Below are 23,173 nucleotides of genomic sequence, written 5' to 3' on the forward strand. Positions count from 1 at the left end.
TCATCTTTCCCTAATAGTGAGATTAAATACATCTCATATCCTCATAGCCTGAGGAAAGACTCCACAATTGAAATTCCACTTCCCCTTGTAACAATGCATCCTGTAAGAATAACTTCCCTAAGCAGATAGGACCATTTAATTTAGAGTATCGGCACAGTATGAAGAGAGCATTTTGGAAAAGAGAAAAGGTGAATTTGGGTTCCAAGACGGTATATTCACTGTCGATGTCCTATAACTAAATGCCTGAGAGACATTTTGGACCTCTAAAAATTTTGATTGGATATTTATTAGATAAAGTGTTGTTAACGTTATGTCACATGTCATAAAACATTTTAAAGAAGCTTGGTAGGTTTTGTTTTAAAGTGTTTGCCACTAAACCTGCATTAATATGAAGTGGATTATGCGAGTGAATTGTGGATGCAGTGATGCTGTCTCCGTGGGCCACAGGGCAACACGCCTTCACGGGAGAGCATTCACGTGTACTACCAGAGACAGCTGCGCAGGCCTGCCTCCTCCAAGACCACTCTGGTGGGGGCAGAGGGCCTGCCGGCTCACGGCGGTTCTGCCCCCACACTGCCACAGCAGGACCAGGAACAGGGCTTGCAGAGCATGGATTCTACCCAGACTGATGCAAGCCTGACTGGGTACAGCACACCACAGTACAGCCCCATACACGTTTCACACCTGCTCTCGTGTTTGATGCTTTCTCTGGTGTGCTACGCACGGTTTGCTTTTGAGGTGCTTGATAGAGTTGCCTCATGTACCACACAATACTGTACAGTGCTTGATTATCAGAATATATAACAATAACAGTGAATTAAATTAACTATTTTGAATGTTTTAACTGTTACCTTGCACCTTACATTATTGAGCTGTTTTGTTTTCCCCCCCACTGTAGTATACATCATCTATACATTCTCTCAAAATAGTGCTGTAGGTGTTTCAGGTTATTTCACAAAAACATTGTGATCGTTAACATGAACTTACAAACAAACCTAAACAACGTAAACCGGTTGCCAGGGTCCTTGTTGCCGGGGCCCTGCTTGCCGAGGCCTGTCCTCAGGGTTCACGCCATTTCCACTGTGATGACTTGTATGGGGAACCTGGGGATCACCAGGTCCCTTTGAAGTAGAAAATGAAATTTACAGCAGCATAATTCAGTTTTGTTTCAGTATTAACTTTCATCTTAATTGAATTAAAGTAAGCTTTTGATTACGTCTCCAGACGGAGGAGATCCGGTGAGTCTTTCTCCCTGACAGGGCGCTTTACCACATCCCATATTTACGTTATCACCAGATTTACCTCCACGGAGACCATGACACAGGCGTCTCAAACAGGAAGCAAAGCTTTAGTCTTAAGCCTGTGTGGCGTCTTCTATATAGAAGTGTATTATAGTGTATTGTGAACCACCTGGACCCATTATACTCATAGAGCTTCCTTATACTAAGTGCTTCTAATTTTTTTGGTATGGTTTTGAGTCAAAATATTGACTGTGATGGAACAAGACTAGCATTAGTAAAGTACATATGTTTTTATATATGTACTTTACTACATATATTTTATATATTACCTGAACCTTACAGCACAAATACAAGATTGGAAATTGGATATAAAGGAGTTTTGTGATATAGGCTTGGTTGTGCATCATGGCTGTGTTCTCTGACGGTCTTTTTTAGTGGGTACACCACTGAGTCCACGGTGGCCTTCAGTCAGTCAGCACTGGAGCTGATCGAAGCTGACACTCATCACGTGCCCAAAACCAGCGAGCGGGTGCGACCAAAACTGCGCCGGCTGCCTGGCCTCCAAGTGTCCTCATCTGGAGAGAGCACAAACAGTGCAACCTGCAGGTGCATACTGAACACAGCTCTGAACATCTCACCCAGCTCTGCCCACTGAACACAGCTCTGCACCGTGAACACAGCTCTGAACATGACACACAGCTCTGCCCACTGAACACAGCTCTGCACCGTGAACACAGCTCTGAACATGACACACAGCTCTGCCCACTGAACACAGTTTTGCACCGTGAACACCGCTCTGAACATCACACACAACTCTGCACACTGAACAGAGCTCTGCACACTGAACAGAGCTCTGCACACTGAACACAGCTCTGAACATCTCACACAGCTCTGAACATCACACACAGCTCTGAACATCACACACAACTCTGCACACTGAACACAGCTCTGAACATCTCACACAGCTCTGAACATCACACACAACTCTGCACACTGAACACAGCTCTGAACATCACACACAGCTCTGCCCCCGAATACTTCATCAGTTCATCTACACATCAAATTCACACCTATTTCAACTCAAAAGAGTTCCTGCATTTACTCTGAACAGAGAGAGATAGACCAAAAACATATGACCAATGTACGATACACAAGAGAAATCTTCATGCTCCAAAAATGATGTGCTTAGTCTGAAAATATTAACAGAATCAATATGATTTTCCTGTGGTTGAATAGCGCTGTTTCCAGTGAGCTTTTAGCACCAGTAATTAACAGTTGCAATTCTTGTTGCAATTTGAGCTGCATGCTTTGATCTGGTCCCAGTAATACAGGAAGCAGTTAAAAAAATATTGAACAATACCCACACTGCTGTGGGTGGTTTCTGTTGCTCGGTGGTGACAGACAAGCAGGCTGTTTCCAAAGCACTGGGCTCATAGTGAACCAGACTGGACCTGCCCTGCTCCAACACAGCTGGTCTTGACTTTACTTGACCTTACTGATATCTCACTCGTACACACGCAAGTGCCAGTCTGTGTACATGCTTATAGGTTGGTATAAAAAAATGCAGTCTATTGTATCTAAATACTCATATGCATGTTCTATTTTGGGCCACCAGAAAATGTTTATATGCTGTTCCCTAGTGGTGCACACCGTATTGTTCTTTTCAGTACTGTTTTTCAACCTTTCCTTTTCCATCTTGTCTCAGTGAAAACACACAGTGCACGGCACTGTGCTCTCGGCAGGGCACTGGTGACACCATCGAAGAGCCCGAGGACACTCAAGAGAGACCCCCATCTCCGAGTGGACAGTGGACCCCCACCACGGGGCTCGCCGAGCCGTCAGATAGACGCCGATACAGCAGCGAGGGTCAGACCCCCGAGGGGGCTTCAGCCTCAGGCTGGGACTCCACTTTAGCCACCGAGCAGGCCATGTGGTCCCGTTTCGGCCCCTCTGAGGTGGATATCCCCCCCTCCTACAGCAAAGCCACTGGTCTGGACTCAATATGTGAGTCTGTGGCTCACCCGGAGGAGAAGAGGATCAGGATCAGCACTCCTGATGACATAGACACTTGCCACAGAGACACTACCATCCCTTCACTAAGCCACGAGCTCACAGCCAGCGATCTACTACGTAGCAGGCAAGAGCACTGACCCTCCAAAATAAGAGCACTGGCCTTCCAAAACAAGAGCACTAAGTCTCAAAGTGCTTGACACAGAAGAGATATATTAAACAGTTATTAAGCATTTATTGTTATTTTGCCAGCCAAGTATTAATTTTTACAATGCCTTATATGAATCATTAAATTAAAGAAAAAAAATGTTTTTTAAAATAGCAACAGAATGATTTTAAATGATTTAAAATAGCAACAGAACTTACATTCTAACATTCTCAATATGAAGGGAAAAATTTATGTAACAATTATGACCATTCTCAAAAGTTTGCAAAGCCATTTTTAATGCCTGTAACAGAACTGTTATAGTGATCCATATCTGAAATGTGGTCTAGAATAATGAGCAAGCAGAAATACAGATTGCAATACTGAGGTTTTCCTGCAGCGCCCCCTGTAGGATGTTTGTGCATAGTTGCAGGAAACCGTGAGTAGTATTTTAGCCCATGTAATCAGGCTGTTAGTGGCTTTGTTCAGCTACATCTCATCATAGCAATCTTGCGGTGTCCTATATTTTACCTCAGATGTGCTTTAACGGACATCTTCATTCCTTCAGCAGGATGTTCTATGACAAGGAGCTGGAGGAGTCGGAGCGCTTCTACAGTTCCCAGCCCCAGATTCTGCAGCTGTGCTATGCTCTCTACAACATGCTGGTCGCCCACTCGGAGATGGTCTGCTACTTGGTCATCATCCTCAACCACATGATCTCTGCCTCGGTGGCCACCCTGGTGCTGCCCGTCCTCATCTTCCTGTGGGCCATGCTGAGTGTGCCCCGGCCCAGCAAACGCTTCTGGATGACCGCCATCGTCTACACTGAGGTACATCTTCATTTAGGCCGTCGCCCACACTGAGGTACACCTTCATTTAGGCCATCGTCCACACTGAGGTACACCTTCATTTAGGCCGTCGCCCACACTGAGGTACACCTTCATTTAAGTCTTCATCCACACTGAGATACACCTTCATTTAGGCCATCGTCCACACTGAGATACACCTTCATTTAAGTCTTCATCCACACTGAGATACACCTTCATTTAGGCCATCGTCCACATGGAGATACACCTTCATATAGGCCATCGTCCACATGGAGATACACCTTCATTTAGGCCATTGTCCACACTGAGGTACATCTTCATTTAGGCCATCGTCCACACTGAGATACACCTTCATTTAGGCCGTTGTCTACACTGAGATAAACCTTCATTTAGGCCGTTGTCTACACTGAGATAAACCTTCATTTTGGCCGTCGTCTACACTGAGATACACCTTCATTTAGGCCATCGTCCACATGGAGATACACCTTCATTTAGGCCGTCGTCCACACTGAGGTACATCTTCATTTAGGCCATCGTCCACACTGAGATACACCTTCATTTAGGCCGTTGTCTACACTGAGATAAACCTTCATTTTGGCCGTTGTCTACACTGAGATAAACCTTCATTTTGGCCGTTGTCTACACTGAGATAATCCTTCATTTAGGCCATCGTCTACACTGAGATAAACCTTCATTTAGGCCATCGTCTACACTGAGATAAACCTTCATTTAGGCCGTCGTCCACATTGAGATACACCTTCATTTAGGCCGCTGTCTACACTGAGATAAACCTTCATTTAGGCCGTTGTCTACACTGAGATAATCCTTCATTTAGGCCATCGTCCACACGGAGATACACCTTCATTTAGGCCGTTGTCCACACTGAGGTACATCTTCATTTAGGCCGTCGTCCACACTGAGGTACATCTTCATTTAGGCCATCGTCCACACTGAGATACACCTTCATTTAGGCCGTCGTCTACACTGAGATAAACCTTCATTTAGGCCGTCGTCCACACTGAGATAAACCTTCATTTAGGCCGTCGTCCACATTGAGATACACCTTCATTTAGGCCGTTGTCTACACTGAGATAATCCTTCATTTAGGCCATCGTCCACACGGAGATACACCTTCATTTAGGCCATCATCCACACTGAGATACACCTTCATTTAGGCCATCGTCCACACTGAGATACACCTTCATTTAGGCCGTTGTCTACACTGAGATACACCTTCATTTAGGCCGTCGTCCACACTGAGATAAACCTTCATTTAGGCCGTTGTCTACACTGAGATAAACCTTCATTTAGGCCGTCGTCCACACTGAGATACACCTTCATTTAGGCCGTTGTCTACACTGAGATAAACCTTCATTTAGGCCATCGTCCACACTGAGATACACCTTCATTTAGGCCATCGTCCACACTGAGGACGATGACCATAACATTAAACCTTTGTTCATTCTTTTCATCTCCCACCCATGCAGGTGACAATAGTCATAAAATACTTCTTCCAGTTTGGCTTCTTCCCCTTCAATCAGAACATGGAGCGGGACAAGTCCAAACCCTTCCACCCCCCCAACATCATTGGCGTGGAGAAGAAGGAGGGCTACGTCCACTATGACCTAGTCCAACTGCTTGCCCTCTTCTTCCATCGCTCCATTCTCAAGGTAGAAATTTAGCTTTGATAATCATGTTTATAATAAGTGATGTCAGGTTCTTTTAATCTGATGTCAGTCCTCGTTATCCCCTGGCTCAGTGTCATGGTCTGTGGGATGAAGATAAGTCCAGACCTTCAATGGAGAGTCACGCAGACTCAGACGATGAGGAGAAACCCAGAGTACACAGCGAGAGGAGCCTCCTGACCCAAGATGCTTTACTGGAGTCCACACACATCCACGTGGCCAGGAGACACTCTCGCACACACGCGGCTGTGAGGCGGCACAGTTCAAACGCAGGCTCACACACTTCCCGCCATTCTGCATGCTCCAGAGGAGGTTCATCTGCTTGCACCCACTACTATAACTCGCCATGTGAAGGCCTTGCCAGATCTTCACTAATATGTCACGTTTTTGTGTGTGCTGGTGTTTGTGCGTGTCCACAGGAAGCACAGGCACGAGGTCGAGTGTGTGTCGCTCCGGCAGCGTGTTGGCTGTTCAGCAGAAGAGCCGTAAAGAGCTCGTTCTAGAGAAACTCCGGGAGCAAGTCATCAAAGCCAAGAAACTTACTGTGAAAATGTAAAACCACATCACAACCCTTCAGTGTAGTTCCACATAAGTGTTATTTTTGGACCGTACAAGTACAACATAGCTAAACATTTTTTTTCAGGTAATCATAAGTACTAGAGCAAACCGTTTTTACCCCACATCTGTGTGTCATTTCAGAGCCATAGACATCTATGTTCCAATTCGCCAGTTCTTCTATAGCCTCATCCACCCAGAGTACAGTGCTGTAACAGACGTGTATGTGCTCATGTTCCTGGCTGATACTGTTGACTTCATCATCATCGTTTTTGGATTCTGGGCCTTTGGGGTATGTTGTGTGCCACTTCCTCCTCAGAGAATCTGAGCATGAGAACATGTGCTGCAGGAAGTCTTTTCCTCAACTCAATCATTACTGATTCAGAATTTACTGGAGGCCTAGAAAATGATTCCAATTAAGACTCTAAAATGCAGTAAACAGATATATTTAATACTTCTGATAAGATAGAATATTTTAATATTCCTCACTTTATCACAAATAAAGTGCTGAAATCTAATTTCTCTGAATGTGTATTCAGAAATGTTTGTCTCTGATCTCTTCAAAGAAACACTCTGCTGCTGCAGACATCACATCCTCTCTGTCAGAGGATCAGGTTCCAGAGGCATTCTTGGTCATGGTTCTGATCCAGTTTGGAACTATGGTGGTGGACCGTGCCCTCTATCTGAGGAAGACTGTGACGGGGAAGGTCATCTTCCAGGTCATCCTGGTGTTTGGCATCCACTTCTGGATGTTCTTTATACTTCCTGGGGTTACTGAGAGGTGAGCCGGACTTGCAGATATACTGTACAGTATATATCTATGTGTGCGTGTGAGTAGTTGGTTATTTATTTGCTTATTTGTTTTTTGTTAGGCGTTTCAGTCAGAACATGGTGGCCCAGCTCTGGTACTTTGTGAAATGCATCTACTTTGGTCTGTCAGCATACCAGATCCGTTGTGGCTACCCCACCCGTGTGCTCGGCAACTTCCTGACCAAGAGCTACAACTATGTCAACCTTTTCCTCTTTCAAGGGTGAGATACATCTGTACTCACCGGTGGCCAGCCGCATAACCACAGAGGAGCAAATCTTTACATCCATAGTTACAAAAATATGATTATGGATTTTAGTACGGAATTCAAGTCAGCAGATTCTGATCTTGATAAATTTTGCTGGACTGAAAAAACTGAAATTTCTTTTCTAAATACATTTATTATATTCAACATTTTTAAAAGTCCTAAGTCAATTATTATTATTTTTTTTTCATAACAAATCCATTAACCAAACAATAGGTCTAATTGAGTTGTTGATTGATTGACTGACTTTTTTTCAGGTTCCGGTTGGTTCCATTCCTGACAGAGTTGCGGGCCGTGATGGACTGGGTGTGGACAGACACCACACTTAGTCTGTCCAGCTGGATCTGTGTAGAAGATATCTACGCCCATATCTTTGTGCTTAAGTGCTGGAGGGAGTCAGAAAAAGTGAGAGTTCAGTCCACATGCATTTAGTAAACAAAAATGCAACACATTCACAAATGTATTATACCTCTGCTCACTTGCCATGTTTAACATTTCTGACAAGCACAAGGGTAACAAGGTCTGAGTAACAAGCCTGCAGACCCAGGGGCAAATCAGTTAGTGGTGTGACATACTGTGTGTGTGTGTATGTGTGTATGTGTGTGTGTGTGTGTGTGTGTGTGTGTGTGTGTGTGTGTGATGTCTCAGAGGTATCCTCAGCCGCGTGGACAGAAGAAGAAGAAGGTGGTGAAGTATGGGATGGGGGGCATGATCGTGATGCTGCTCATCTGTATCGTCTGGTTCCCCCTGCTCTTCATGTCTCTGGTTAAATCAGTGGCTGGTGTCGTCAACAAACCCCTGGACGTGTCTGTCACCATCACACTGGGAGGATTTCAGGTATATCTTCACATTTAGGTAACGCAAAACGATCTCAGGAGTAGTCTCGGAGAGCTGACTGAATTGGCAGGAAAATGAAACGTTGCTCCATCTTTGCTGATCATGAGTGTTTAGGCTCATCAGATTGTGAGACCCTGTACTGATCCGCTTGCCATGTGTCTTCCAGCCAATTTTCACTATGAGTGCCCAGCAGAATCAGCTGAAGGACATCACTGAACAAGAATTCAAAACAAAATTCATGGATTCATACACATACATCCCAGTATGTTGGCACCTCACTCTCACACAACACCCTGAATGTTTCATTTAAAACTCATTGCTAATGGTCTGGAAATACAGGCTACGTCATTCCAAGATGTTGAGTAGCAGACCTCCTGCTGTGGTGCCCAGGTTGCCATGCAGTTCCTGGAGGCGTACACAGCAGAAGATGTGACGGTAGCAGAGCTGGAGGGTAGTTCCAACTCGCTGTGGACCATCAGCCCACCCAGCAGGAAGAACCTGATAGATGTACTGAGCAAGGAGGACCAGTTTCCTGTCACCATGTCCTGGACCATTCAGAGGTATTCTTCATAAACAAACCAGTGTGGGCGGGTGGTAATGGCCCAGTGGTATGAGCACTTGCCTATACATCCTTAAGTCAAATGAGATTCAGTACTTTTTGTCTGTCAGGAATCTCAGTCTTGGAGCAAAGGCTGAAGTTGCTATGGACAAGCATGTTACATACCTGGATGTGAACACAAGACAGGAGTTAATAGATTTGTTAAACGGAACCAGGAGAAAGGCTGTGTGAGTAAACTGCAGTTCTTAATTTAACCAGCAACTCTAATTAAAGGTACAGTCATAACAGTTTTTTCTTCTGTTTTGTTCACAGAGTCATAAATCAAGTGTTCCCTTGTTTTATACGAGCACCCAGTGATTCAAACGCTAAACCTATAGATCAGCTTTATGAAGGTAATGAGCCGTTTATTAGCTTTATGAAATTTGGTTTACTACCCGTTGTACTATGTAGTTTTACTTCTTTGTAAATGTAACGCTTCATGCATGAACCCTATGAAAACATCGGCTGTATGAACCCCCGTCCCTGTGCACAGACGGCCACTATAAGGACATCCTGTTGGACCTGGAGCGGACCAGCAACAGCAGTGGCCAGATCCAGGAGTGGTGGATTGTGGACCAGCCATCTGCCATGACCATCCAAACAAGTCTTGAGCACAAGAGGGAGGCAGGACTGCAGCTCTACGTTTTCAGTGATAAAGTTAGTCCTCCCAGCCTGAGCTTCCTGGCTGGATATGGGTAAGAGACCACCGCTCTCTCAAAGATGGAGGTCTTAAAACCATAGAAAACTTACTATATGCTACAAATGTACTGTTTTAGTGCATGTACTAGTGAATGAGTAAATTGCTTTGGTACATTTTGGACACTAGTGAATCGGCATATTAAATGCATGTAACCATAATGATTTTGAATGTATACTGGCAGAAAATGTTGACTTTTATGGATATCGTATTAATATTATTGATTAATTCTTTTAACCATAACCATGTAGTGAAGATCTGATATTGTGACAGCCCTAACTCGAATACAACGTAGCCATTTTGTTGAATGTTTTGAAAAGACAGTAACAGACCTGTTTCAAAGTAACATTAACGTTATCCTTCTTTGCAGTATAATGGGTCTTTATGCCTCCGTGGTGCTGGTGATAGGCAAGTTTGTGCGGGAGTTCTTCAGTGGCATATCGCACTCCATCATGTTCGAGGAGCTGCCCTGCGTGGACCGCATCCTCAAACTGTGCAACGACATCTTCCTCGTCCGCGAGACCGGCGAGCTGGAGCTGGAGGAAGACCTGTACGCCAAGCTCATCTTCCTCTACCGCTCACCTGAGACCATGATCAAGTGGACCAGGGAGAAGACTAAATGAACCGAGTGAGTCTATGTAGACCACACAAACAAAGGTGAAACGGTGCCCTCTGGAGGTGGCTGTGCAGAAAAACTTGTCCGTGATCCATGTACACTTGCAAGCTTGTGAATAAGACACGGCCTTCCTAGGTGGGGTCCTACTGTCTTCAACAATCTGACATGGAGAGGTAGCTGCTCTACAATACATGTACAATGTGTACTAACCTGAACCTGGAAAGCCAGTGGATTAGGGTAATGTAGCAGCCGCCAGAGACTTGAATGAGAAGAGGCTGAAAAGAGGGCTCAGCTGTACTTTGCCACCGCCTTGCTGATGGAAATGAACTGATCTATGGGTTGTGCAATATACTGTCCTGGTAGCTGGCTGTAAACATGGGGGAAGAATGGGGACAACTGAAAGACACTAGCCAATTTTGATTCATAAGACAAGATTTTCCTTACTCTGGAAGTACTTAAAAAAATAAACTACATAACATTCCGCAATGAACCACGATCGGTCTTTGCCAGCATTTTAGACTGTGCAGAGAACAACACAAGGGATTCAAACAATGACACTCTCAGGAAGAAGAAGAAAAAACATCTCACCAGAACAGTATTTTGAGTTGTTCTTCCCCACAGGCAAAGACGTCAGCCATAGCATGGAGAATCATGTCTTTCCTACTGTTACAGGAAACTGTGCAACATGGGACGCAACTGTGTTTCAGTATCACAAACATAAAGCACAGTTTGTAAAACTGCAGCCAGTGTCTTCTCTGTGAATTAACTAATGATGCCTTTTCATCCACAACTCTCATTAGTGATTTACTATGATAGAAAAACATGAATTGCCCGAGAGATTAAACCACAGTCAACTGCAGCAAACTAAGCTTTGTTTCTTCCCAGACTTCAACGACAAAAGATTTCCACTTTTGTTGCTGTACACTATTAATCAAAATATCTATTTGCATGCAGGACAGGAACTTCATGAGTCTACAGATTTGTATTTATGGAACGTTTGGTACACACATCATCTCGGCACAATTTACAGAGAGAAAAGCATGAAAGATTTCTATGTACAAAATCTGCATATCACACAGTCCCATTCTCTTCCATTGTCTATTCATAGAGACATTGTTCCCTGAAATTTTAATGTGACCCCCCAACTCTGAAATAATGCTACAAACAGTATTACATTATTTTACAGGCATTAATATTAAGGCATTTCATGCAATTCAAGAGTATGATATACAGTTATCTGGATATTGGGATCTGCAGGCAAACTGCTGTACGGTAACAGAGATATATGAGAACAGATTCAGAAATACATTTCGGTATTATAAATAATAGTTTATGCATTCCCTTGACTTTTTTTTACTTCTATTTTAAATGATAGTAAATACATACTCTTCATTAGTTTTTCAAGTTTATAGGCACAGCATAGTGGAGTAAACTCTTGTTAAGGCTGGAGAGGGAAAATGTTGGATCCGCTTTATTTTGCCTGGAACTATATGTGATGATAAAAAACCCTGTCATGACAACTAATAATCATAGAATTATGAATCATATTCAAACCTTCTTGCACATCATCTCAATTAAATAACAAAGGTCCCATTACATAAAGCTTTCTTGATTATGTGTGTAAGAACTCCTTTACAAACTATGCAGAGTAGTGCCATCTGCAGAAAATACTTTTCATTCAGGCTCTGCATTTGTCTAAATATGTAGTATTTAACATCATTTTGAATTATAAATTAGCATCCACTTCTCATCCTCATATTGTAAAAGTCATTTGCTCCATTATCCCAATCTGACCTTAACAGCATTCACCAACACCCAGTGTGAGATGCTCTTAACCAGTCCTGTTCCTGGAAAAGGTGAAGAACATACAACACTTCACCACCGCTGTGGTAACTTAATACAACTAAGTTCATGCTTGGCCTCAGGCCCTGGCCTGCAGCTCATGGTATGTTTGGTGTTAGTATTTGGTAAGTACTTGTTAAGGCCATGCTAAAGAATATGCCCTACTTATGTGGATAGAGAGTGGAAATGGAGAAAAAACACCTTCCCTATGGAACCTTACTCTGAGGAAAAGTCTCTTTCTGCTGATTGGGAGTCAGCTTTCCATACTGAATGCATAGCCTTAAAGTTCCAGTCAGGAACTCCAACTGGTAGGCCAGTACTTGATACTACACCCAACCTACACCAGCACAAAAGGACCACAGCCATTACACCACAGCAAAAATAAATATGCCAAGTTAACTTGGAATCAGTTCTTGAATAATTCCTGACTGAGTTTTAAAGTTGAACAAAAAGCATCAGCAAAAGGACTATTTTTTTTCTGACAGTACTGGAAAGTCTCCTGTGGCTAAGGAGGAGGCTGATACTGATCTGAGGTCAGCAATGGCAGCAGTTAACAGAGTCCTCCTGCATATTCATCCTCGTCTTCCTCGGGCCGGTCAGCGCCGCCGTTCACCCCTCCGTCGCCAGGGGCAGCAGTCGCAGCCGCCTTCTTCCTCCCCCCTCCAGGCACGGCAAGAGTGATGGCCAGCTTAGCATACTGGAAAACACGAGACACACAGCTCAGTCTGCAGGGTCCTCACTAGGAGAGGTACACATGTCTACAGCGTCCACAGATCAGGACAGATACATTTTATTGGATTAGAAGAACCAAAAGGCCTGAGGTAGGAGTGCGTCAGTTTTAATGCTCATATTATTCGGTTTTCCTGTGTGTTGGGCTTACGGTGTACTTGCTCTGTAAGGTATCATCAACCTTAATAAAGCAAATACAGCTTGGTGAAACACAGACATCACACCACATACAAGCACTGTCACTAAAAGACATGAGAAGTTTAAAAGCACCACCCTCCCAACAGACATTCTTTTGAAGCAGATATGTATATTATGGAAGTAGATTCAACATGTTCAGCCATGTCAATCAGAAAATGTATGCAACTGAATAAGGTTCTAAATAAAAAATATATATTTTTAATCCAACACACAGCGTTAAGCTATGAAGCACTAATTTAAATAACAGGGCAACACAAAAATTAAGCACAGCACAGTTTCTGGACTAGGTTTCCAGTACACTACTACGAAAAAGGAAATAAATCCATCTATAAAGTTTAACAAAGTAAAAAATATGCTAAAAAATGAGTAACTATTAAAGTAAATTCATACCTGCAAGTGCCTAAACAGACAGATTAGAAAAGACATGACAAAAAGGTGAAGAAACAGGCAGTGAATTCAGCAAAACTTCACATACAGACGCTGTGCACTAACACATTTTAAAAGGAAGGAAATGTACCGTTTACAGTTTACAGTTAAGCCAATGGTAAAACACTTACGTCATTATCCATGTATCTGAACAGTGGTGAGTTACAGACACGGGAAACCTGGTCTTCATCTTGTTGGTCATAGCCCTGTAACAGCTGTTCCAACGCAACACAGTCCTCACTCCCGCTGAATCCTGGGATGCTGTAGCTCTCTCGCACACACTTGTCAGCGGCTACATAATCTCTTCTGTGTAAGTGGACTAGCACCTGTGCAATGGTTTTCTAAATGTGATGGAGCAAAGGACATGTTGCATGAGAGGTCTGAAAGGGGCATGGATTCAGAGTAGTGTTTGGATAAAATGCCAAATACCTTGTAGCATGTTGGGAAATTCTCTATATCTCTGTACATGTTCTTCTCTTTCTGGATAGACAACGCTGCTTCATCAAACCTTCACGGTGAAAAGACATGACGTACTGTTAACTGGGACCACAGACAATAACAAGGACCAAAACATCTTAAGAGGAAAGTGTGGCCTACGGCACTACAAAAGTTACTTCTTTTGTCTGACGAGTAGTCGGGATGCTTTGCCAAGCAGCTCCACGGCTTGCCGCAATCTGTCCTCATTCTGGAAGAGAACACAACCTCTGAGACAGCAGCCATGGCAGGACCACTGGAGGACATGGCAGTATGCGCACAGACCCAGAAGCTCCCTCTAGAGGCCATTAGGGGTATTTTCAGTGAGGCTTTTTTGGTTCTTCCTGCCACCCACCTCAAACACTGATGCAGCTTTCTGATAAAGGTCCACAGCTTTGGCCAAATCCACAGGTTCTATCAATCTGTCAATAATAGCTTCCGTTATTACCATTACCATCTAAATGAAGCAAAAATTAAAACTGTTCCATATAATAAACAACACCAAGTGTAATGGATTTGTAAAGATAAGCATTGTTTTTGATCACTCACTTCCCTGCTCTATCAAGAGCCATGGCAGCTGTGTCTGGTGTGCCATTCTCAGTGTACATCATGCTGGCTTTCTCTATGTACTGAACTGCCTCTGGCAGTCTCTGCATGTCCTGCATAAGAAAGAGGGACATTGCACAATATTTTATTAAGACGTTAGGAGGAATATATATTTTTTCTAATAATAATGCTAATAAACCAGTTTAAAATCAGAGATGCAAGCGATGTGTATTGAGGTTAAATGAGCGCGTCACACTGAGCAGAGGTTACATTAGTCTTAATTCATAGGCTTTCACACAGACAATTACTGTACTGTTAATTCTGCAGTAATGCTCTTAGAATGCTTAATGGCAAAAAAATAAAAATTCTTTTGAAGCTCACCTTCAGCATCATACCTGCTTGCTCAAGAGCCCTGTGGAGAAAATGAAGATCATATTTAATCTGTACATTCACATACACTACATTTATGATATTACAGCAAACAGGAATACTCACTTCGCAGCGTGGAAGAGACTGCATCATGACTTAAGGCCAAACAACCATCAACACAGTACATGTCAGTCAACATTTGTGTCCACCCCCCCCCAATCTATGCGATCACATTTTCTGCTACACACGTTTATCTCGCGGAAATAAATAGCGATTAAAAGCAATAATACAGCTATCCGGCGACCGGCCTCCAGAGAAAGTGAAAGGATACGATCTGTTGTTTGTATGGGCCTCGGCTTCTTCTAAGTAAGCGTCTTTTGCTGCTTCCAGTTGTTTGGCGTTTTTGAAAGCAACGGCTGAAAGCAGAAGAGGCATACGTACACAGACACACACATACACGTACACAGACACACACATACACATACACAGACATTATTGTAACGTTTCTACTCCCAACACAACATATAAAGCCCTCTTTAGTGTTTCTACTCCCAACACAACATATAAAGCCCTCTTTAGTGTTTCTACTCCCAACACAACATATAAAGCCCTCTTTAGTGTTTCTATTCCCAACACAACATATAAAGCCCTCTTTAGTGTTTCTACTCCCAACACAACATATAAAGCCCTCTTTAGTGTTTCTACTCCCAACACAACATATAAAGCCCTCTTTAGTGTTTCTATTCCCAACACAACATATAAAGCCCTCTTTAGTGTTTCTATTCCCAACACAACATATAAAGCCCTCTTTAGTGTTTCTACTCCCAACACAACATATAAAGCCCTCTTTAGTGTTTCTACTCCCAACACAACATATAAAGCCCTCTTTAGTGTTTCTACTCCCAACACAACATATAAAGCCCTCTTTAGTGTTTCTACTCCCAACACAACATATAAAGCCCTCTTTAGTGTTTCTATTCCCAACACAACATATAAAGCCCTCTTTAGTGTTTCTACTCCCAACACAACATATAAAGCCCTCTTTAGTGTTTCTACTCCCAACACAACATATAAAGCCCTCTTTAGTGTTTCTACTCCCAACACAACATATAAAGCCCTCTTTAGTGTTTCTATTCCCAACACAACATATAAAGCCCTCTTTAGTGTTTCTACTCCCAACACAACATATAAAGCCCTCTTTAGTGTTTATATTCCCAACACAACATATAAAGCCCTCTTTAGTGTTTCTACTCCCAACACAACATATAAAGCCCTCTTTAGTGTTTCTACTCCCAACACAACATATAAAGCCCTCTTTAGTGTTTCTATTCCCAGCACAACATATAAAGCCCTCTTTAGTGTTTCTACTCCCAACACAACATATAAAGCCCTCTTTAGTGTTTCTATTCCCAGCACAACATATAAAGCCCTCTTTAGTGTTTCTACTCCCAACACAACATATAAAGCCCTCTTTAGTGTTTCTACTCCCAGCACAACATATAAAGCCCTCTTTAGTGTTTCTACTCCCAACACAACATATAAAGCCCTCTTTAGTGTTTCTATTCCCAGCACAACATATAAAGCCCTCTTTAGTGTTTCTACTCCCAACACAACATATAAAGCCCTCTTTAGTGTTTCTACTCCCAACACAACATATAAAGCCCTCTTTAGTGTTTCTATTCCCAACACAACATATAAAGCCCTCTTTAGTGTTTCTATTCCCAACACAACATATAAAGCCCTCTTTAGTGTTTCTACTCCCAACACAACATATAAAGCCCTCTTTAGTGTTTCTACTCCCAACACAACATATAAAGCCCTCTTTAGTGTTTCTACTCCCAACACAACATATAAAGCCCTCTTTAGTGTTTATATTCCCAACACAACATATAAAGCCCTCTTTAGTGTTTCTACTCCCAACACAACATATAAAGCCCTCTTTAGTGTTTCTACTCCCAACACAACATATAAAGCCCTCTTTAGTGTTTCTATTCCCAACACAACATATAAAGCCCTCTTTAGTGTTTCTATTCCCAACACAACATATAAAGCCCTCTTTAGTGTTTCTACTCCCAACACAACATATAAAGCCCTCTTTAGTGTTTCTACTCCCAACACAACATATAAAGCCCTCTTTAGTGTTTCTATTCCCAACACAACATATAAAGCCCTCTTTAGTGTTTCTACTCCCAACACAACATATAAAGCCCTCTTTAGTGTTTCTACTCCCAACACAACATATAAAGCCCTCTTTAGTGTTTCTATTCCCAACACAACATATAAAGCCCTCTTTAGTGTTTCTACTCCCAACACAACATATAAAGCCCTCTTTAGTGTTTCTATTCCCAGCACAACATATAAAGCCCTCTTTAGTGTTTCTACTCCCAACACAACATATAAAGCCCTCTTTAGTGTTTCTACTCCCAACACAACATATAAAGCCCTCTTTAGTGTTTCTATTCCCAACACAACATATAAAGCCCTCTTTAGTGTTTGTATTCCCAACACAACATATAAAGCCCTCTTTAGTGTTTCTACTCCCAACACAACATATAAAGCCCTCTTTAGTGTTTCTATTCCCAACACAACATATAAAGCCCTCTTTAGTGTTTCTACTCCCAACACAACATATAAAGCCCTCTTTAGTGTTTCTACTCCCAACACAACATATAAAGCCCTCTTTAGTGTTTCTATTCCCAACACAACATATAAAGCCCTCTTTAGTGTTTCTACTCCCAACACAACATATAAAGCCCTCTTTAGTGTTTATATTCCCAACACAACATATAAAGCCCTCTTTAGTGTTTCTACTCCCAACACAACATATAAAGCCCTCTTTAGTGTTTCTACTCCCAACACAACATATAAAGCCCTCTTTAGTGTTTCTACTCCCAACACAACATATAAAGCCCTCTTTAGTGTTTCTATTCCCAACACAACATATAAAGCCCTCTTTAGTGTTTCTACTCCCAACACAACATATAAAGCCCTCTTTAGTGTTTCTATTCCCAGCACAACATATAAAGCCCTCTTTAGTGTTTCTACTCCCAACACAACATATAAAGCCCTCTTTAGTGTTTCTACTCCCAACACAACATATAAAGCCCTCTTTAGTGTTTCTATTCCCAACACAACATATAAAGCCCTCTTTAGTGTTTGTATTCCCAACACAACATATAAAGCCCTCTTTAGTGTTTCTACTCCCAACACAACATATAAAGCCCTCTTTAGTGTTTCTACTCCCAACACAACATATAAAGCCCTCTTTAGTGTTTCTACTCCCAACACAACATATAAAGCCCTCTTTAGTGTTTATATTCCCAACACAACATATAAAGCCCTCTTTAGTGTTTCTACTCCCAACACAACATATAAAGCCCTCTTTAGTGTTTCTACTCCCAACACAACATATAAAGCCCTCTTTAGTGTTTCTATTCCCAACACAACATATAAAGCCCTCTTTAGTGTTTCTATTCCCAACACAACATATAAAGCCCTCTTTAGTGTTTCTACTCCCAACACAACATATAAAGCCCTCTTTAGTGTTTCTACTCCCAACACAACATATAAAGCCCTCTTTAGTGTTTCTATTCCCAACACAACATATAAAGCCCTCTTTAGTGTTTCTACTCCCAACACAACATATAAAGCCCTCTTTAGTGTTTATATTCCCAACACAACATATAAAGCCCTCTTTAGTGTTTCTACTCCCAACACAACATATAAAGCCCTCTTTAGTGTTTCTACTCCCAACACAACATATAAAGCCCTCTTTAGTGTTTCTATTCCCAGCACAACATATAAAGCCCTCTTTAGTGTTTCTACTCCCAACACAACATATAAAGCCCTCTTTAGTGTTTCTATTCCCAGCACAACATATAAAGCCCTCTTTAGTGTTTCTACTCCCAACACAACATATAAAGCCCTCTTTAGTGTTTCTACTCCCAGCACAACATATAAAGCCCTCTTTAGTGTTTCTACTCCCAACACAACATATAAAGCCCTCTTTAGTGTTTCTATTCCCAGCACAACATATAAAGCCCTCTTTAGTGTTTCTACTCCCAACACAACATATAAAGCCCTCTTTAGTGTTTCTACTCCCAACACAACATATAAAGCCCTCTTTAGTGTTTCTACTCCCAACACAACATATAAAGCCCTCTTTAGTGTTTCTACTCCCAACACAACATATAAAGCCCTCTTTAGTGTTTATATTCCCAACACAACATATAAAGCCCTCTTTAGTGTTTCTACTCCCAACACAACATATAAAGCCCTCTTTAGTGTTTCTACTCCCAACACAACATATAAAGCCCTCTTTAGTGTTTCTATTCCCAACACAACATATAAAGCCCTCTTTAGTGTTTCTATTCCCAACACAACATATAAAGCCCTCTTTAGTGTTTCTACTCCCAACACAACATATAAAGCCCTCTTTAGTGTTTCTACTCCCAACACAACATATAAAGCCCTCTTTAGTGTTTCTATTCCCAACACAACATATAAAGCCCTCTTTAGTGTTTCTACTCCCAACACAACATATAAAGCCCTCTTTAGTGTTTATATTCCCAACACAACATATAAAGCCCTCTTTAGTGTTTCTACTCCCAACACAACATATAAAGCCCTCTTTAGTGTTTCTACTCCCAACACAACATATAAAGCCCTCTTTAGTGTTTCTATTCCCAACACAACATATAAAGCCCTCTTTAGTGTTTCTATTCCCAACACAACATATAAAGCCCTCTTTAGTGTTTCTACTCCCAACACAACATATAAAGCCCTCTTTAGTGTTTCTATTCCCAGCACAACATATAAAGCCCTCTTTAGTGTTTCTACTCCCAACACAACATATAAAGCCCTCTTTAGTGTTTCTACTCCCAACACAACATATAAAGCCCTCTTTAGTGTTTCTATTCCCAACACAACATATAAAGCCCTCTTTAGTGTTTCTATTCCCAACACAACATATAAAGCCCTCTTTAGTGTTTCTACTCCCAACACAACATATAAAGCCCTCTTTAGTGTTTCTACTCCCAACACAACATATAAAGCCCTCTTTAGTGTTTCTACTCCCAACACAACATATAAAGCCCTCTTTAGTGTTTATATTCCCAACACAACATATAAAGCCCTCTTTAGTGTTTCTACTCCCAACACAACATATAAAGCCCTCTTTAGTGTTTCTACTCCCAACACAACATATAAAGCCCTCTTTAGTGTTTCTATTCCCAACACAACATATAAAGCCCTCTTTAGTGTTTCTATTCCCAACACAACATATAAAGCCCTCTTTAGTGTTTCTACTCCCAACACAACATATAAAGCCCTCTTTAGTGTTTCTACTCCCAACACAACATATAAAGCCCTCTTTAGTGTTTCTATTCCCAACACAACATATAAAGCCCTCTTTAGTGTTTCTACTCCCAACACAACATATAAAGCCCTCTTTAGTGTTTATATTCCCAACACAACATATAAAGCCCTCTTTAGTGTTTCTACTCCCAACACAACATATAAAGCCCTCTTTAGTGTTTCTACTCCCAACACAACATATAAAGCCCTCTTTAGTGTTTCTATTCCCAGCACAACATATAAAGCCCTCTTTAGTGTTTCTACTCCCAACACAACATATAAAGCCCTCTTTAGTGTTTCTATTCCCAGCACAACATATAAAGCCCTCTTTAGTGTTTCTACTCCCAACACAACATATAAAGCCCTCTTTAGTGTTTCTACTCCCAGCACAACATATAAAGCCCTCTTTAGTGTTTCTACTCCCAACACAACATATAAAGCCCTCTTTAGTGTTTCTATTCCCAGCACAACATATAAAGCCCTCTTTAGTGTTTCTACTCCCAACACAACATATAAAGCCCTCTTTAGTGTTTCTACTCCCAACACAACATATAAAGCCCTCTTTAGTGTTTCTATTCCCAACACAACATATAAAGCCCTCTTTAGTGTTTCTATTCCCAACACAACATATAAAGCCCTCTTTAGTGTTTCTACTCCCAACACAACATATAAAGCCCTCTTTAGTGTTTCTACTCCCAACACAACATATAAAGCCCTCTTTAGTGTTTCTACTCCCAACACAACATATAAAGCCCTCTTTAGTGTTTCTACTCCCAACACAACATATAAAGCCCTCTTTAGTGTTTCTACTCCCAACACAACATATAAAGCCCTCTTTAGTGTTTCTACTCCCAACACAACATATAAAGCCCTCTTTAGTGTTTCTACTCCCAACACAACATATAAAGCCCTCTTTAGTGTTTCTACTCCCAACACAACATATAAAGCCCTCTTTAGTGTTTCTACTCCCAACACAACATATAAAGCCCCCTTTAGTGTTTCTATTCCCAACACAACATATAAAGCCCTCTTTAGTGTTTCTACTCCCAACACAACATATAAAGCCCTCTTTAGTGTTTCTATTCCCAACACAATATATAAAGCCCTCTTTAGTGTTTCTATTCCCAACACAACATATAAAGCCCTCTTTAGTGTTTCTACTCCCAACACAACATATAAAGCCCTCTTTAGTGTTTCTACTCCCAACACAACATATAAAGCCCTCTTCCAGGTTACACACACCAGACACTCACCTGCTTTTGCGTATTCCGACGCAGCGCTGTCATAATCCGGCTTCCACTTCATGAAGCTCGTCTTCAGACTGCAGCGTTGGCGGTGAGGACATTGAAGACAGTCAGGTGTGTGTGTAACACATGTAACACATGCAGTGTGTGGACGTTACTCAGAGGCGAGGCCGACATGGTCATGTCACACCCGGCTGATACACTCAGCTGACCAAGCTGGGTACGTGTTGTCAGTGTAATGTCCCGCAATACTTACTATTTTTCAGCCTTGGCAATGTGTTCGTGCGCTTCGTTTATTTTCTGAGCCATGGTTCTGACGTAGCCCTTATAAAACCGGGTAACTAATATAATGTTTCATAAGACGCGGTGCGGTGAAATTAAAAACGGGTTTTGTTGTCGTCTGGTGACGTCTGCTGACGCGCGTGCAGGTTCACATCCGGGTGAGGAACACTTCCACCGTTACAACTGTGTGCTTGGGGTTGCTGCCCCCTCCTGGCCCGGATGTGCACTGCACCTTACAACGAAGACGCCAAACAATGTGAAGGGACCAAAGATAGCCTTCAGAAATGTAATGCCATGTGTTCTGTACTTCTTTGAACACAGAACTTTGCGGACTACTTTGTAATGCTTAAGTAGAAAAAAAAGTAGAAAGTCTCATCAGCTCTTTAAAGTAGATGCAAATCAATTTCAGTCTGCACTCTGTAATGACTGGTTTTTCATATCTGGTATCTAGTGAGGGAATAGAGGGCCTCGTTATGTGTTGACCTCATCTCGGGTTAATGAAAACATTCCTGGGTTTGTGTAGTGTTGTACTGGTGCATTACCATCTTGGACCATGAGGAACAAGTGTTTGCAAGTCAATGTTTGCATTGGGACCTCATTCTGTATACACTGGACAGCCATTCAGACTAATCTTCCTGCCTAAAAAAATGACTCAGCACTATGAATTTACTGCCCATAATGTTTAAGGCAAATGTTAAAGCCAAAAGGCAACTGTGGGTCTTTCTCTTTTCAAAAAGACAAAAATTCTTTTTTTTCCATTCATCAGTTCGTTTTCTCCTTGCTTCTCCAGGGTTTTCCATGAATTGGGTAATCATTTCTGAGGCTGTAGTTTCATGTTGTCTTGTTAAATGTGCTTCAGTTGAGACACCAGTGTTTTCTGAGCTGAGCTAGTAGCCTCATATTTAGCTCATATTCAAAGTGTTGACTGTCAGACCTCTTATAAAACTAACACATGCATGTACTTGGTATTTCATCTGTATTTACTCAAATGTGTAGCTGTCTTTACTATTTGTACAGACTTCAAAGTTAATATCAATAATGTCCACCTGTGAGATCAAAACACCTGAAAATCTGTATTGGCTGTGATATTTTACAGTTATCCATTACCACTTATCCAAATTCATACTAAATGATATAGGAAATAGCAATAGCTTGAGAGCAGGTTCAGTAATTATAAAAAGCAACAAAAAGTTATCAAGAAGAATTGTCTTTGGAGGCAGTGAATACATAGAAACAGGCAGTTTTCAGGACTAGGTGTCTTATGTTGCTTAAGAAATGTATGTCTAAACCAGAAGAACCCAGAGTACATCAGCTGTGGACCTGAACGAAAATGAGCAGGTACATAAGCTCACCATAATTCTGTTCATACATTTACATACATTTGTACATACATTTGAAATGAAAAAGCTGCAGTTTTAAACATG

The 23,173-nt window shown here is 41.8% G+C and overlaps 2 protein-coding genes across 6 annotated transcripts in view; one reads left to right on the plus strand and one right to left on the minus strand.

Annotated features, from left to right (window-relative positions):
• Positions 1-11,026, plus strand: part of piezo2a (piezo-type mechanosensitive ion channel component 2a) — a 78,589-nt gene extending 67,563 nt beyond the window's left edge. For 2 of the 4 annotated variants that reach the window (XM_076971375.1, XM_076971377.1), the window contains exons 35-52: positions 448-644; positions 1,677-1,847; positions 2,947-3,378; positions 3,965-4,226; positions 5,711-5,893; positions 5,983-6,220; positions 6,328-6,460; positions 6,608-6,755; positions 7,030-7,244; positions 7,336-7,494; positions 7,794-7,941; positions 8,185-8,373; positions 8,540-8,635; positions 8,764-8,933; positions 9,043-9,159; positions 9,245-9,324; positions 9,465-9,666; positions 10,039-11,026. In XM_076971375.1, the coding sequence (XP_076827490.1) occupies positions 448-644; positions 1,677-1,847; positions 2,947-3,378; positions 3,965-4,226; positions 5,711-5,893; positions 5,983-6,220; positions 6,328-6,460; positions 6,608-6,755; positions 7,030-7,244; positions 7,336-7,494; positions 7,794-7,941; positions 8,185-8,373; positions 8,540-8,635; positions 8,764-8,933; positions 9,043-9,159; positions 9,245-9,324; positions 9,465-9,666; positions 10,039-10,291 (3,393 nt within the window). In that variant the 3' untranslated portion in view covers positions 10,292-11,026. The remainder of the gene's footprint in view (positions 1-447; positions 645-1,676; positions 1,848-2,946; positions 3,379-3,964; positions 4,227-5,710; positions 5,894-5,982; positions 6,221-6,327; positions 6,461-6,607; positions 6,756-7,029; positions 7,245-7,335; positions 7,495-7,793; positions 7,942-8,184; positions 8,374-8,539; positions 8,636-8,763; positions 8,934-9,042; positions 9,160-9,244; positions 9,325-9,464; positions 9,667-10,038) is intronic. The other 2 variants (XM_076971376.1, XM_076971378.1) reach the window with 1 other exon arrangement.
• Positions 11,027-11,247: 221 nt separating this feature from the next.
• On the minus strand, positions 11,248-21,902 carry napga (N-ethylmaleimide-sensitive factor attachment protein, gamma a). Of its 2 annotated transcripts, none has more exons than XM_076971379.1 (11): positions 21,724-21,902; positions 21,477-21,544; positions 15,200-15,284; positions 14,995-15,012; positions 14,881-14,911; positions 14,503-14,612; positions 14,309-14,375; positions 14,094-14,164; positions 13,909-13,987; positions 13,611-13,820; positions 11,248-12,823 (listed from the first exon to the last, which is right to left on the minus strand). In XM_076971379.1, the coding sequence occupies exons 1-11, from the start codon at positions 21,774-21,776 to the stop codon at positions 12,677-12,679; spliced, it is 939 nt and encodes a 312-aa protein (XP_076827494.1). In that variant the 5' UTR covers positions 21,777-21,902; the 3' UTR covers positions 11,248-12,676. The 2 variants fall into 2 exon arrangements, with proteins under 2 accessions (XP_076827494.1, XP_076827495.1); XM_076971380.1 differs by having other exon boundaries at positions 12,681-13,453.
• Positions 21,903-23,173: the final 1,271 nt, after the last annotated feature.

This window comes from Brachyhypopomus gauderio, chromosome 13 (genome assembly GCF_052324685.1).
Source record: "Brachyhypopomus gauderio isolate BG-103 chromosome 13, BGAUD_0.2, whole genome shotgun sequence".
Taxonomy (NCBI): Eukaryota; Metazoa; Chordata; class Actinopteri; order Gymnotiformes; family Hypopomidae; genus Brachyhypopomus; species Brachyhypopomus gauderio.

Coding starts and splice junctions, on each gene's coding strand:
- napga (XM_076971379.1), bottom strand. CDS start 21,776: ATGGCTCAGAAAATAAACGAAGCGCACGAACACATTGCCAAGGCTGAA. Junction 21,545..21,723: donor ATTGCCAAGGCTGAAAAATA/GTAAGTATTGCG, acceptor CCAACGCTGCAG/TCTGAAGACGAGCTTCATGA. Junction 14,613..14,880: donor AAGCAGGTATGATGCTGAAG/GTGAGCTTCAAA, acceptor TTTCTTATGCAG/GACATGCAGAGACTGCCAGA.